The 15,981-nt window shown below is 39.0% G+C and overlaps 1 protein-coding gene across 1 annotated transcript in view; it reads left to right on the forward strand.

The window, feature by feature from the left end:
* The first annotated feature begins 384 nt into the window (after positions 1–384).
* Positions 385–15,981, forward strand: part of SLC35D1 (solute carrier family 35 member D1) — a 51,215-nt gene continuing 35,618 nt past the window's right edge. Inside the window, exons 1-8 of the mRNA XM_058717054.1 lie at positions 385–1,021; positions 1,835–1,868; positions 1,966–2,052; positions 2,747–2,814; positions 4,392–4,463; positions 5,346–5,414; positions 7,579–7,681; positions 11,278–11,370. Coding sequence (XP_058573037.1) covers positions 819–1,021; positions 1,835–1,868; positions 1,966–2,052; positions 2,747–2,814; positions 4,392–4,463; positions 5,346–5,414; positions 7,579–7,681; positions 11,278–11,370 — 729 coding nt within the window. The 5' untranslated portion in view covers positions 385–818. The remainder of the gene's footprint in view (positions 1,022–1,834; positions 1,869–1,965; positions 2,053–2,746; positions 2,815–4,391; positions 4,464–5,345; positions 5,415–7,578; positions 7,682–11,277; positions 11,371–15,981) is intronic.

The following is a 15,981-nucleotide window of genomic DNA, read 5'->3' on the forward strand; positions in this document are numbered from 1 at the left end:
TAAGCTGCTTGATTATCTTACTACTTTTTTGGATATGTGTACATTTTTCTTAAACAAATTTTCCTTTGATCTGCAAAGAGTATTGTTTGGTGTTTCTGAGTTCAGAAAATGTAAGAAGCCCGAGGGAATGTAGAATGAAATGCTTGGTGTTTACTTTTATCCGCGTGTGATACTTTTGAAGGGCTTTGACCTTCTGCAGGAGAGACCAAAAGAACAAGGTCTAGACGCGCACACCTTGAGAATAAGTCAGCTAGCCACCTGTTACCGAGGGGAGGATGGTCCGTACTTTTGTTGCGGCTGTTATCTGGAGAATACGGCTTCCAGTTCCCCATGCCTCCAGTCTCCCCAGCTGTAGGTACTCGGCCGCTGAAAGACCTCGCGCAGGCTCGCGCGCAGGCGCCGGGCGGCCGCGGCGTTCGGTGAATTTGCTTTGCCGCCTGGCGCTCAGGTGTCCCCGAGTGGTTGCTCTTTGGCTTCCTTTCCTTCTTTGCCCGGGACTGAGGGTCGCCGCCTCCCCTTCTCCAGGCCCTCTCCAACCCCTACCCAGACCAATCCCGGCGCGGCCCCTACCCTCTGACCCCGCGTTGCACAATGCCCGAGCCCAGTCCCCAAGGGTGTGAAACCCAGCGTTCCTGCCCCTGGGCGGGGACGGGCGGCTACCGTGCGGGGAGCCGAGGCGGCGAGCGCGCAGCCGACACAGCCCGCCGATCAGGGCCCCGCGAGTCCCCCGGGAACTACAGCCACAGGCCCCCCGCGCCGCTCGGCCCTACCGCCGGGCCCGCCCGCCGCTCCTCTCACAGGCCGCCGCCGCCGCAGCCATGGCGGAAGTTCATAGACGTCAGCATGCCCGGGTTAAAGGAGAAGCCCCCGCGAAATCCTCCACACACAGACATGAGGAGGAGTTGGGGATGGCGTCGGCCGAAACGCTGACGGTGTTCCTGAAGCTGCTGGCCGCCGGCTTTTACGGCGTGAGCTCCTTCCTGATCGTGGTGGTCAACAAAAGCGTGCTCACCAATTACAGGTAGGGCCGAGGCGGCGGTGGCGGCCGAGGCCGTGGGGAGGAGCGCGCGGCTGCGGCGGGGCGCCGGCTCCTTGGACTTAACGCTGCCAAAGTTGAAGCTGAACAAAGTTGGGCGGGCGCCGGAGAGGGCTGGCGGCGGACGCGCGGCCCGGGCGGCGGGGCCGGCTTGGCGCATGGGCCGGGGTGCGGGTCCCGCTCTGGGCGCGGGGCCCCGGACGGCCCGGCGCGCGTACCCGCCGCGGTGGGAAAGCGCCCGCCGTGCCTACTGTGCAGCGCCCAGGAGACCTTGCCCTGCGGAGTAACGGAGCGGAGTTGCTTCGTGACTTTTGGCTCCCGTTGCATGCCAGGCTGGGAGCAGAGCGAGGGGATGCCTTCCCTTCCCGGCATCCTGGGCCGGGGTCCGGGGCTTCAGGGTTCCTTGAGTTTGCTGACAGCCTCTGGGGACGTGCGCATCCTCAAGCTCATTTAAGACGATTCTGACGCTGTCACTGGGACCCTGAGGCAGAAGCAACATTTTTGTTTTAAAGATGTGAAGCCGTTGAAGACACCTATGTCTGTCTTCTTCACCGCTTGAAAAATCTGTTGGAGGCAGCTGACTGAAATTGTGGAATCGGACAAGATGAGACAAGTGGCCGCCCGAGGCTACAAAATCAGGGGTGTTGCCTGACAACCAGCAGGGATTTTTCTCAGATTTTCATTTGGATAAAAGGCAGATGTTGGTGTTTGTATCAAAATGCATTTAAATTGAATCGACAGAGCTACGTTTGGGTTTTCCTGACCCCGTATTTTTCTCTCTCTCTACCTTTTTTGTAGATTTCCCTCCTCACTATGTGTTGGACTTGGCCAGGTTAGTTGGAATCTTCAGCATTACGTGGTTTATGTCGTTCGAACTTCTGTGTGTGTCTTTATATGTAGAACAGTGAATCTGTGTTCTCTGTTTACAGATGGTGGCCACAGTGGCAGTTCTCTGGGTGGGAAAGGCGCTCAGAGTAGTCAAGTTTCCTGACCTTGACAGAAATGTACCTCGAAAGGTAAAATAGTAATAATAGCAATAATGATAATAATACTAGTGCTTTTTGCTGAAAAGAAGTCCCTATATATTTTTGTCAGTGCTCCGCCTATTTAAAAATTGCAGTCTTGAAATTGCCCAGAGTGGGTATAGTGAAGGTAAGAATAAATTTAGTAATATGTGTTTTAAAAAGGCCTACACACTCTTGTAAAATTAAGGGAAAAAAGCCCCCTGAGATCTTGTGTTGTTTTAATCGATGAACACTTATTGGGAGGACAGCTGTTTTGCATTTTCTACATCCATCTAATCCAGCCAGTGTATCCTGCATTCGTTGTTCTTTGGGTTTGTTTTCTTATTTTTCTGTCTGCCTGTGCTTAACTCCATGTGAAGATGAAATGCCTTTCCTTTTTCTGCCATGGGCTAATCCATTATATTTTAAAGCAGGTGATGTTACTGTCTCCTATGCTTTGATCATATTCATATTTCTGTTTTCTTTTTCCTTCTCCATTCTTCCCTCTCTCTGCCACAGTAGTGCTGTTTATCCAGGAATAATGTTTTTTGGGTGCTTCACGGGGGCCAAAAATGTGTGTGAGTTCTAATCTTATGTTTTAAGTGGAAAGATTTTGATCATATAAACAAAACTGTTTCTGTTTGAAAGGACCTTGTTTTAGCTATCTTTATTATTGAGTTTTGTTATCCCTTTTTAAATTTTCTAGACGTTTCCACTACCTCTACTATATTTTGGGAACCAAATCACGGGACTGTTCAGCACAAAGAAACTGAAGTATGGATAACTTTATTTTACTAGTGAGGTTAATATAATGTATTCTTAAAACTGTACTTGAATGTCAAATATTTAACACATTGTTTCTGATTTTGGAAGAAAATGAAAGGACTGGAAAGCTTCTGTTAGTAAATAATGAAGATTACACCAAAAAGATTTTAGTTTAAATTCTTTAAGTTTGAATAGAAAGAGTTTTATTTGCTTTGGGGTTTTTTTCCCTCCTCACTTTGCTAATAGAAGTCTTAAAATGTTATAAAATGCTGTGATAGGAGATTTTCATTATTTTTCCAGACCTATATAGTAGTGGAGAATATATGTTAGGCTTCTGGGGTTTCAATTCTTTAATACAATTTATAAATATCATATTTTAAGCAAATTCTGCAAGCAAAATCAGAGGGTGGTATGAGAACTTTTGTAGTGTTTCTTTTAACATGAAGTAGTTAAAATAACATCAGATGGAACTCTGATACAAATATTGCACCCATGGCCATATCACTGTAGAAGCAGCGTATTCACTTCTAGAAAAAAGCAGTAGTTCGCTGCTCTACAACAAAACTGTTTAATTATCCTCTAACCTCCCAATTCTTGGCTTCTCCACTTGAGGAGTATAGTATGTATTGGGTGTATGTGATACTAAAATTATACACATAGGGAAGCCGTTTAACAGAAATCCATGGTTTCACTACTTCCACTTAAGGTAAACCTTTGGCATAGTAGATGATTGTAAAACAATGGGGAGATCTCTGAGGATGAGAGACAAAGCGTTTTTCATTTCTTCTTTCTCCAGACCCAAGAAACCTGACAGAATAACCATGATGATATCTCTGGGAGAGGGTTCATGGAAGTTAGATTTCTCATGGGTGGGGCATCCTTTTCCATCTCATTATCCACTTGGAAAGAAATGCAGACATGCTACAAAGTGCTGCTTCTATAGAATTTGCTCTTCTTCATCCATTGTCATCCATCTATCCATCCTCAGCCTATTTTTTATTGCCAACTAAGTATAAGGCACTTTGGAGTGAGATGAGGTATATTCAGAAATAATTATATCACAAGAGGATATGTGTTTGACTAGTGCAAGCAAAATGCTGTGGTAATTTAGAGGAAGACCAAAGTATTTCCACAAAAGAACAATCAAGGAGTGTTTCATGTGGGTAGATTATCATAGATGCTTTTTGGAGGGTTGGACGTGTTCAGGGGGAGTGGAGTGGGTGGGAAGTAAGGTCAGTCTCACTGGTTACTGTTAAGGGTATTTGTATAAAAGTAGAGTGAGATAAAGTGGCTGTTATTAGTCTTTGATAATAGATACATGATCTCTACCATTTTTTATAGTTAGCTTGGTATTTCTCACTTCTAGTAGTTTTATAAAAGCAATTCTTTCAGATTTCAAATAAGAATCCTAGAAAGAAACAAAGGTTTAATCACAGATTAATCAATGTGGAATGGAATTGATCAGCATAATAGAAGGAAGAGATTAACATTATTTTAAGATATTTGGGGAGTCTTAGTTAAAAAAGTAAATTGTTAAACTTTATTTTACCTAATCATATTTTTTCCTTTTTTTTTTTTTTTTGCAGCTTGCCAATGTTTACAGTTCTGAGAAGGTTCTCCATCCTGTTTACAATGTTTGCTGAAGGAGTTTTACTCAAGTGAGCTGATTTCTAATATATGTAGTCTTTAACAAACTTTTAATTATCTTGAAAAGGGGCCCAGCATATTGAAATAGTAAAATTATTTGTCTTGGGGCGCCTGGGTGGCGCAGTCGGTTAAGCGTCCGACTTCAGCCAGGTCACGATCTCGCGGTCCGTGAGTTCGAGCCCCGCGTCAGGCTCTGGGCTGATGGCTCAGAGCCTGGAGCCTGTTTCCGATTCTGTGTCTCCCTCTCTCTCTGCCCCTCCCCCGTTCATGCTCTGTCTCTGTCTGTCCCAAAAATAAATAAAAAAACGTTGAAAAAAAAATTAAAAAAAAAAATAAATAAATAAAATAAAATTATTTGTCTTGTCTCAACTTTATCTTTTGAGAAGTTTAAGCAACTTTCTTCCTTTGCTATAGGAATTGATAGTTTATGGGAGCAGTAGTTGGGAAGATTATGAATTGTAGTTGGAATCTGTCTGAACATGAGATACACTTCTAAGAATTCCTATACTTACTGTTGCCACTGGGTGAAGCTGGGTCAGAAACATCAGTATAGGTTTTAAATAGTGTTCACGTCTTGGCTACTTTTACCACAAGTGCGTGTGACCTTTTTCTACTTAAAGAAATTCTGATTTACAAAAATGCAAACTCAATAATGGTAAATATAAGAATCAAAAAATGAATACACTTTTTTGTATAACTTTTTGCTTCATGTGAAGGGGTTCTTTGAAATATCCAATTTCTTGGAAGCATTTAAAATATGATTGTTTATAGCTTTTTTTAAAGAAAACACACACATACACATATATATATATATTTTTTTTTGCCTGTGTTGCAGATTGAGTCTTTGTGAATAAAGGCACATGTATGTATTTTTTAATTGTTTTATTTTGTAGGAAGACTTTTTCTTGGGGTATTAAGATGACCGTGTTTGCGATGATTATTGGAGCCTTTGTAGCTGCCAGGTAAGAATGTATTAAGAACATATTGGAAATTATCAATAATTATTAATAATAATCAATTACCAGTAAAGAGATTTTTTTTTTAGGCTAAGTAAGAATCATGTCTTTGAAAAACATCCAAAAGACTCTTCAGAGAGTTCAATCTTTTTGACTGTATTAAGGTCAAGGCTGGCAAAATCTGATTCTTCTACTTATTGAGCACATACCATATGCCATGGTTGGCATTTTACACATATTATTTATGCATTCTTTACAACAACTCTGAAAGCTATGGGTATAATTTTCCTATTTTTAGTTGAAGAAACTGAAACCAGAGTTCAGTAACTTGGTCAAGGTTACACAGCTAGTAATTGGCAGAGCCAGAATTTGAATTTGTGCCTGACTCCAGAGCCTGTGTGCTTTTATAAATCATGTGGTATTCGTTTACTTTGCATAGTGCTAAAGAAAATAGTGTCTTAGAAAAGGCAGATGATAATGAATTATTTGCCTTGTGGAATAATAAATAATAGAATTTCTTTATTTGTGCTCACTTAAGATATATCACAAATGCTATAACTTAGACATTCTGTTAAATTACTGAAGCTTTTTCCATTGTTCTTAAGTTTAAGTTTTAAAATGCGGGAAGAGGAGCACCTGGGTCGCTCAGTCATTTCAGGTCATGATCTCATAGTTCTCTGCTCCTACCCTGTGTGCACATATGCTCTCTTTCTCAAAAATAAATTAATTTATTAATTAGCTAATTAATATTTAAAATGTAGGGTGAAAATGTATGCCCAAAGACTCAGAAAATTAAAGTTATAGCTAGAGGCCTTCTACATTTTACTTAGCCCAAGGCATACATACGTGGGGTTGCTAATGACACAAATTCTGCCCGGCATACATTTTCCATCTGGGAATTCAGTGCGCTTCTTGGATTAGCTCATTTACCTTCATCATCCCTGTGGTATAGGCAGGAGGAAATATTAAAGTCAGATTCTATTCTACCCTAAATTTCCAAGTGAAATTGCATTCCTTTTTTTTTAAGATAGAATAGTTACTAGAATTTTGTTATATAGCTAACTATTTTTCCCATTAGGTGATATTACCTCCTTGAAGAAAAATTGTATATGAGCCTTTAACCTTTCTTTTTAGAGATGCCTTGCTAGTCTTTGGAGCATTTCCTTGAAGCTGGTGGGGCCCCAAACAGAGTCAAACAACAGGAGTTCCTCAGAGCCAACCCTGGCCTGCAGATTTGGACCAGCCTTATCTAATCAGAACCTTTTACTTGGGAAACAGATTGGGTGGAAGGGAGTCTGAAGTTAAAAGGTTGTCAGGCTGTTTGGAAAAGGGACTGTACATGGGCTAGTTCTGCCTAAAATAGCAGTGGCATAGAGCTCCTTAGAAGTCTCATTCCATGTACTAGTTAGCTATAAATATGTACTAGTTTTGCACAATCACAGAATGTGGAATGTGGGGCCGCTATTTTAGCTAGGGTGCTAACATTTAATGAAGACATACTCTTCTTAGATTTTCATTATTCTGTTCAGTTTACTAAGTTCTTATCTTGTGCCTGGTGGTCAACTAAATAATAGAAAACTTTAATTTCCCTAATCCTGCTAGTTATACCTGATAGGCTTTTAAAGCAGTCATTTAAGTATTTGAGTTCCTACTATGTGCTTAGACACTGTTGTAGCTTGATCTCAGAACTAACTATAATCTATACCTCAGATATTCCACCCAGTGACCCAACCACTTGTACGCCTGCCTTTTGTGTGAATGAATCCTTGGAAAAGTGACATGTTAACAGCTTCATCTTTTTGGTTTCCTTGTCTTTGAAATTGAGTTCCAGTGCCTTCTTTCTGCTTCAGATGTATTATAATGGTGAATTTGGTTACGTGGTCTTGTCTGACTTTGATTTCAGAGCAGTGTGCTATTAACTGATGTGATTGATTAATTACTAATGATTATGTTTAGGTGTTAGTATGTCTCATTTCTGAAGACTTCCCTATTGAGTATGAAATTGCAAACTATAACCAGGAATCAAGAAATGCTAATAGCTGGTAAAATGCCTAATGTTCACTTACCTAGATAAGAATATGTTCTTCCATATATTGTACTTCAGACCTACTTAAAATTACATGCATGTTCTTTAAATGTAAGTTATTAAAGTGTTGCTTGTGTTTTACAGCTCTGACTTGGCATTTGACCTGGAAGGATATGTTTTCATTCTGATAAATGATGTCCTGACAGCAGCAAATGGCGCATATGTAAAACAGAAATTAGATTCAAAAGTAGGTAGCAATCTACATCTTTAAGAGATGTTTACTGTTGTTAGGAGTGGTAATGTCAATTTGTCAGGAAAAAAGCAGAAAATAAAGAAATACTTAGGGGAGAGGGGAAAGACCTAGGGATCTCTGAAGGTAAAATATCTGTTTGTTGCTGCTCACATAAAAGCTTTATTTTGCAGTTATTAATTAGCAATTAGACTTTATTCTTATTCCTTTTCTGGAAAGGATTGGGTGAATATTGACTTTGGGAGAGGGAAATAATTAAGGGTGTTCATTGGAGAAAAGTGTCATAAATATTCATGGCTATGAACTGGACAAGAAGGAAATATCTGGAAGACCTTAAGCAGATTTGAGGAGTGAGTGTTGAAAGGAGCTGCAGAACAAGAATGGACTTTGCATATTTGTCCCACAAATAATGGGAAAGCATTTAAGGAGCATTAGTATCATTCTCTCTCAAGAGCAATGCTGGATTCCTTGGTCTAGATCTCGTACACATGAATGTTACATACCCAGCTCTTTTAACTTGCAGCATGCTTTAAAGATATTTTTTGTTGGTCTATTATACACTTTGAATATATACATACTAAATTTTATTTTTAGGTCAAGCCATAAAGCAGAGAATTTGAGTCACATTGCTTTTACTACATTATGGTATAAGTTCACATTATTGTAAGAAGAAGCTATGTGGAACTCAGCTGTATACATCATAGGGTTGTTATTTGAAGGAATTGCCCTTTTTATCATGATGTATCCCATATAAGGACCCACATGAGATACTGTCACCATAGTTTTTTCTAAACAGTGGTACATTTTTTATCTCATATTTAAATCTTGTGTTTCCCTACCCATGTTTTCTCTTCTAAGTCAGATGACCTTATTTTCTTAATTTTTAGTCTGCCCTATTATATGTACAATATTTCTGAAACTCCTTCAGACCATTTTTTGGAGTTCAGATTGTAAGTACAAATGCCCTACCTAGTCAGTAGTAGTGTTAGTGTCAGGTTTGTATTGTCTTGGCAGGGGGCTTTGCCTTCTTCAGAAAGAGCCATGGAATGAATGTCCTAGTAGTTTTCATTATTCTCAGAGATTGTTTATTTTGAAGGTCTTTGAAGAATAGGGACAATGTGGATTGTTTCCAACAATTTTTTCTTAAGTATACCTTTTGTGTCTTCACTTATTTGTCTTGATGACTTTGTATGATGATTGTATTTTAGTGGAAGCTACTACTATTAAGTAATTTTTATCTTTTTGAAATTGAGAAAAGGGAACAGTTAGAGATTTAGTTTTACTCTGTTTTTTTCTCAGCCCATTTGCTGCTTTGGAAAATATGTACCGGTAAATAACATTCCATTTGTCCATCAGCCTCAGCTGTCTAAAACCGTACTGACTAATAGAATTTTCTGTGTTGCTAGAAATATTCTCTATCTCTACTGTCCATTAACTGTAGCTACCAGCCACATGTGGCTGTTGAGGTACAACTGAGGAACTGAATTAGTAGTTTAAATATAATTAAATTGAAATAGCTGCATATGGCTAGTAACTACTATATTGGACAGCACAATCTAGAGTATATTCTAGAACCTGGACAAAAGCAAAGAGAGTTTCTGCTATTTCATTCCCATGAGAGTCCTTCATTTCCTCCCTTAAAAATTACTTAGGACTCATTTGTATTAGAACTTTTAAGCGTATTGATATGCTTTTCATACCTCATGGATTGGGAGCAGCATACTAGAGGATGGAATTCTAGTTAGAGGCAGAGAGGCAGTGGTATAAAAGGTCAGCTAACAACAAAAGAAAGAAACAGGAAAACTATAAAAGATAGAAGTACTCAAAAACAGGGTGATTAAACAGCATTAAGGACATCACAACATCATATAAGGACCCAATACAGTAATGCATGTTTATGATGATGCCCTCAATTAAATTTTAGTCAATGTACTATGTTTAAGAAGGCAGGGAAGAAGATATTCAAGACAATTAAAAAGAATTTGGTATTTGTCCGTTATCTGGATAGGGTGTGTGTGTGGGGCGGGGGGGTGGGGGGGTGCATCCTTACTTACCAGATCACACTCATGTCTCTGGCTGACTGGGTATCTGTTGTTAAAGGTTGTTTGTTCTATGGCTTTTTTTTTTTTTTCCTGCCTTAGAAATGAGGCACATCTTTTCATTGATGCTTTTGGTGGCCATAGAAATCAGTTATATGGTTTATCTGAGAGGCAGTATGGCCACACTGAGATGCTGTTAATAAATCAGAAGTTTTATTACCTGTAATTTCAGGAATGCTTAAATCATGGTCCTTTGAGCATGAGTCACGTGACATTAAGATTTAGTGCTGCATTTCAGACCTGAATGCAACTATTGAGTTTAAAACATTTCTAACTTTAAAGAAATCACAAATAATACATATTAGAAATAGTAGAAAGTATAATAGAAGTAGTAGAAAATGTAGATAAGCAAGAGGAAGAAAAGATAAATCTCTCTTAATTCTACCATCAAGTGAGAAGTGCAGTTTTGGAGGATAAGAGTATGTGAGCATTTGCATGTGTATGTACATGTTTAACTGTAAAATTTTAAATGAAAGAGCAATAATATATAATGTTTTCTAGTCTGTTTTTCACTAAGTGCAGTTTCATGAACATGTTTACTTATCAATCAGTATTATTTAACATTTTTAGTGGTCGCATAATATTTCATTGTTTGGTTGTATCTAATCAACTGGTTTTCTGTTGTTGAGTATTTGTTTCCAGTTTTCCAAAGCTCCTTTTGAGAAGGTAGTATGACTTTTTACATTGTTCAGTGATCTTTCCTCACAGAAGTTAGGCAGATATCATGCCTCCATCCTCACTACTTCATCCCCATCTTGCCTTTACCCTCCTCTCCCCGCCCCAACTCTGGCCTGCTTCTTCAGGTGACTGCTTCCAGCTGAATGTCTTAGAAGTGTGTGAATGAAAAGTGGACCCAGAGTTCTCAGGCTCCCTGTGTTTGAAGGTGTATGTGGCCCAGTAGCTGAGGGCACAGCAAATTATACTTTTGGGAGTTGTAGATAGAATAATCTTAATCTTCATTGTACTTCACATATCCATTTTCAGAAATACTTCACTGTCAAGTTATGTCTGTCTGTGTTGGTCTAGGTGTGAGTATGTGTGTCGGTATCTGCCCCCCTGTCTCTCTTAAATGGCATTTTGCTGTGGTTCTAAAAGCTCAAGACTGACTTGATGACTTTTGATTCAGTTCTGGAAAGGGAAGGGCTTCAGGACTGTGTTTATATAGAGAGAGGTGTGTATATTCAAAATAAACTTTCCCCTGCTTGCTGTTTTGTGGTAGCCAGTTGAAGTTATTTTTATTTCCCTGGTTTTAAGCACTCAAAGGATTTATTTCAAATAAATTAAAAATCTTGTAGGTTTGATTTTTTTTCTTTTTTTCTTGCTTTTGAAAGCTTAGGTCATTAACGTTTGCAAAACTTAACGACATGGCTGATTTGCCGTCTATATTGTGGGGGAGGGTGTGTGTGTGTGTGTAATGGTAGTGGAATTTTATATAGAGTTTTGTATATCTGTCTTCTAGAACCAAATGAAACACCTAATTATTTACTATTCTAGGAGCTGGGAAAATATGGTCTGCTCTATTACAATGCACTGTTCATGATTCTGCCCACTCTGGCCATTGCATATTTTACAGGAGATGCGCAAAAGGTAGGACTTTCTAATTATGATTTAATGGCTTATGTTCTTGAATTTTATTATTATTTGTGTCCACAAGATACACTGTGGGGTTGTTAAAAAGTAATGTGCTTATTGAATGACCAAAAACAGAGTTTATTTTTTAGCTTGCTAATGTCATGCTAACCTTTTTTCTTGGCATGAGTATTGGATGGTACTAAAATGGCTCAAAATAGCTTTGACTGTTAACATAAAAATAGTGAATGCCAACTAGTGTCCTTCTTATGTGTCAGAAGGATAGAGGAAGGGAATTTTCACATTTCTACTAAACTACAAAATAAGAATAGAGGCAGACTATCCTTGAGAAACAAAAAATCCTAAACTAGTAGAATTCTTCAAATCTAAACAAAATATTTGGCATTTCTAAGAAGCTCTCTGTTTTGTTGTACAATTGTCATGCTGGTTTAAATCCCACGCTGGGTTTTTTCCTTAGGAGATATTTAGCATTATGTGGTAGCAGCTACCCACAGTAGAGTAGCAAAATAAATCCACACAAGAATATTTCTTTAAAACAAACCCCTATTCATAGGAAAAAAAATTGATACCATTTTGTTAGAATTTACAAAATTTTGCAGACTAAATGGAAACCTAGAATTTTGCCAAGATTTCTATAACAAGATTTCTTTTAATGATTCCCCTGGCTAGTAGTTTCTTCAGAATAAATGTATTGGTTATTTACTGTAATGACGGTGACAAGTCTCACAAATCAGTGGGAGCCAAAATAAAGAAAAGGTTTTGAAAGTAGTTAGACTATTAAAAAATTGTTCTTCAGTCAAAGGTAGAAGACCTTATAAAGCTTATAAAGGCCCTTTGTTTTATTCATCAAGAATGCTTTAAAAAAAACAGCATAGATCATCTTGAACATGTATAAATGTTTTAATGAACTGTGACCTGGCTGCTAGCAGGCCTAAAAATGACTCCAAAGTAGGAAATGGAGCTGGTGATCTGACTAATAAAGAGTGCTGAAGAAGTATTTTGTGGCTATGGAAAAAGTGGGAAGAGAAACTAACATTTATTGAGTCCCTATTATGTGTTAGTTACTTTACATATGTAATACAATGCAGTCCCCAGAACAGTTCTAGAAAGTTTGAATTATCTCTGTTGTACCAATGTGGAAATAAGGGCTCGGAGAGACTAAGTAACTTGCCCAATGTTATACTGTTGGTGGATAGAGTTAGGGTTTAAACCCAGGCCTGAACTCCAAAGGCCATGGTCTTTCCGCAGTATTCTCTCTCCCTCTAGGAGACTTTGACAGAAATACCTCTTACACTTTAGCTTTGGGGCAAGAATGTAAGGTAAAGTAACCAGGCATGACAGCACAGATGGATCCAAATCTTGAGGTCAGTCTGTACATGAGAAAGTTGGAAGAATTAATGTGGTTAGGTATTCTATAGACTTGGCAAAATGGAATTCTCATTAATTTGAGACTTTGACTAGTAGCTTGTAGTTACTTGAAAAAATTGACCAAAGGAGATATTTATTCATTCCAGAATGATGATCATTTAAATAGAAGTTATTGGCCAGGTTGTAACATAATTCATGCATATTTGAAAGTTCAGTAACAGTCAACTTGCAATGTTTCTATATGATTGAGAATGTTTACTCATAGTGAAAAAAGTTGCTTTGCTAACTATATTAGAATGAAATTTAGATTTTCATCTTACTGTTTTTTTCTTTTTTATGCAAAGGAGTAGAATTTGAGTAGTCTTTTTGTTATTTCCAACAAAAGTGCCAGGCAAAGGTCAAGAAAGGTTTATTTTGGAAGAAATGTTTTTTTTAAGAATGACAGAGTTCACTTGAATACTTTCAAGTTAGGGTGATAAACTAATAGAAGCTGAATTTTATTGCTCTGTAATCACACCCTATCAGCGTTTTGTGTTTCACATAAATGTTTGTTTGTTCTCACTCTTACTATTAATTAATATTATTCTTTAAAAACATTTTTTTTAATGTTTGTTTATTTTTGAGAGAGAGAGAAAGAGTGTGAGTGGGAGAGGGGCAGAAAGAGAGAAAGACACACACAGAATCTGAAGCAGGCTCCAGGCTCTGAGCTGTCAGCACAGAGCCCAACACAGGGCTTGAACCCCAAGCCATGAGATCATGACCTGAGCCGAAGTCGGATGTTTAACCAAATGAACCACCAAGGCGCCCCAATATTATTCTTATGATATGCTTACTGGGGTGTACATGGACACACTGGCTGGCAGTCTTAGAATCTCCTGCTCTTTTTCTTAACATTCTCTCCTTCATATGTTCTCCATTTAGCATTCTCAAATAGTTAAGTGTTACTGTGTGTCTCATGGTGTTAGGCTCAGGTGATAAGGAAAAAAGATGAATTAGGTGTTTTTCTTGCTTTTGAGGACCATACGGTTGTCTTGGGGAGTAGACCTGCCAACATCAGAGCAATAAACTGTTCTAGGTTCTGTGGGAGAAGTGTTTTGGGGGCATCTTGGGATGTAAAATGGAAGTGGGTCAATTCTGTCTCCTTGTTGGGGACAAAGTGCCTCATGGAGCTTTGCCTACAAAGTAAAAATATAAGTGATATGAGTAGTGAGTATTCTTTTAGTAGGTTATGAATTACATTTGAAACTTAGGAAGAATTCTATTTGACTCTATGCCTAAATTACTTGTATGCTTATGAGACAAGTCACTGCAATTTCACTTTAAGTTCAATTCAGATGAGTATGTCTGAGCATCTTCATTGGGAATATGTGAGAAATATGACCTAGTCCTTGCTACACAAAGAAGACACTGGCATGCTACAGAGATGGAATAAGATCTGGCACCGAAGTGCGTGCTTGTCAGTCATACCATAAATATTTAGGTTAGGAAGAAATTGGTGTGGGTTGAATATCAGGATTGGCTTTTTAGAAGAGATGGGGCTTGGTTTTCTTACCCACTAAATGCAACAAATAAGGCTAACCTGTTCTGGGAGTTGCTGTTAGAGATATAACTTGGAGAGGTGGTTGAGGGGTTTGCTTTTATTCACCAGCGCAGGAACAATGTCCAGAAGCCACCCACAGACAACCTGACGCATCCAGGAGGCCCATAGTGTTCTGTAAGAGGTTGCAGTTTTATTTGCTCCATTGGAAGATTCAGTTTTATAGTAGTCAGTAGGCTGTACATCTGAAGTCCTGGCAAAAAGGGTTTCATATTTCAGAGGGCATATGTAGCATGATTTCAGATAAGAGTTTTCTAGTAAGTTGGGTTCATTTTCAGTATGTATCTTAAGACTTGTGCTTTTCCTTCACGGTATACATAGACATTCATTTATGTGCATGTTTTTTTTTTTTTTTTTAAGAGTGGACACTTTTTTGTGGGCCAGCTTATTTTTTTTCTAAGTTTATTTATTTTGAGGGAAAGAGAGAGAGCAGGGCAGAGAGAGAGAGAGAATATCCCAAAAAGGCTCCGTGCCATCAGCGCAGAACCCGATGCAGGGCTTGAACTCACTAAGTGTGAGATCATGACCTGAGATGAAATCAAAAGTCAGATGCTTAACCAGCTGAGCCACCCAGGTGCCTTGGAACAGTTTATCTTTAAATAAAGCTGTTCCCATATTAACAATTTGAGGCTACTTCTGGCCTTTAGGAAAATTTTGCCTATAAGGTATGATGCCTCGTACCTGACAAGATGCTTCCATGTAAATAATTTCCTCAATCCTCATTATATATTTGTGAGGTAGGTTGTTATTTGATTTATAGAGGTTAAGAACATAATTAAGGTTCCACAGTGGCAGAGTTCAGAACTAGAATCTGTCTGACTCCAGAAAGATCTCTTACTGTTTGTCTGGCTACATCTCTCAGAGCCATTTCTGCCTCTCTGACTTATAGGTTTACCCCTGTTTGGGGCTTCCATGCAGGGCTTTCTCACAGAACAAGCTATTGAATGTGAGAAATGCCTTCAGAGTAATATTGGAAGTGAAGTTTCTGAAACTTGGCCTTATCATTACTTAATCTTTTACAAATAATCATATTTCTTTCATTCAACAAATATTTACTGAGTGTTTACTCAGGTGCTGTTCTAAATTAAAAAAAAAAAAAAGGTCCCTGCTTAAAGGAGCTTGCAATGCAATGGGTGAGATCAACTAAACATAAATTGTATAATAAAAACTACAAGGAGAAATAGAACAAGGAGGAGAGTGATTGGGGAAGTGCTGCTTGGGATAAGGTAGTTAGAGAAAGCATCTTTCTCAGTTTCATTTGAGCAGGGATTGAACTGAATGGACTGAGGCCAGTTTGCTTGGCACTTCCGAAGGAGTCCTCTAGTTGGAGGTAAGAGCAGGTTCTACGTGCTGAGGTGGAAGTAGGAGGGCCTATAGCTTCTTTACAAGAAGCATTTTCTGAGTAAATGACTACCAGGAGAATCAAGGTGGGTCTTGAAAGATGTGGAGGAAGAGAAACAGAAGGTACATTCCGGGTGGAACAAACATCATGAGCACAGGCATAGCTGCGGGGACCAGCCTCTTCAGTATGCTCAGGCTTTGGCAGTCAAAGACATTGGAGGCCTTTGAAGAGACCTTAGAGAGCATCCAGTTCAAGCCTGTTCTTTCACTGTTGAGGAAGCTGGGGCCCAAAGAGGGCCTAG

Source organism: Neofelis nebulosa, chromosome 2 (assembly GCF_028018385.1).
Source record: "Neofelis nebulosa isolate mNeoNeb1 chromosome 2, mNeoNeb1.pri, whole genome shotgun sequence".
Classification (NCBI taxonomy): domain Eukaryota; kingdom Metazoa; phylum Chordata; class Mammalia; order Carnivora; family Felidae; genus Neofelis; species Neofelis nebulosa.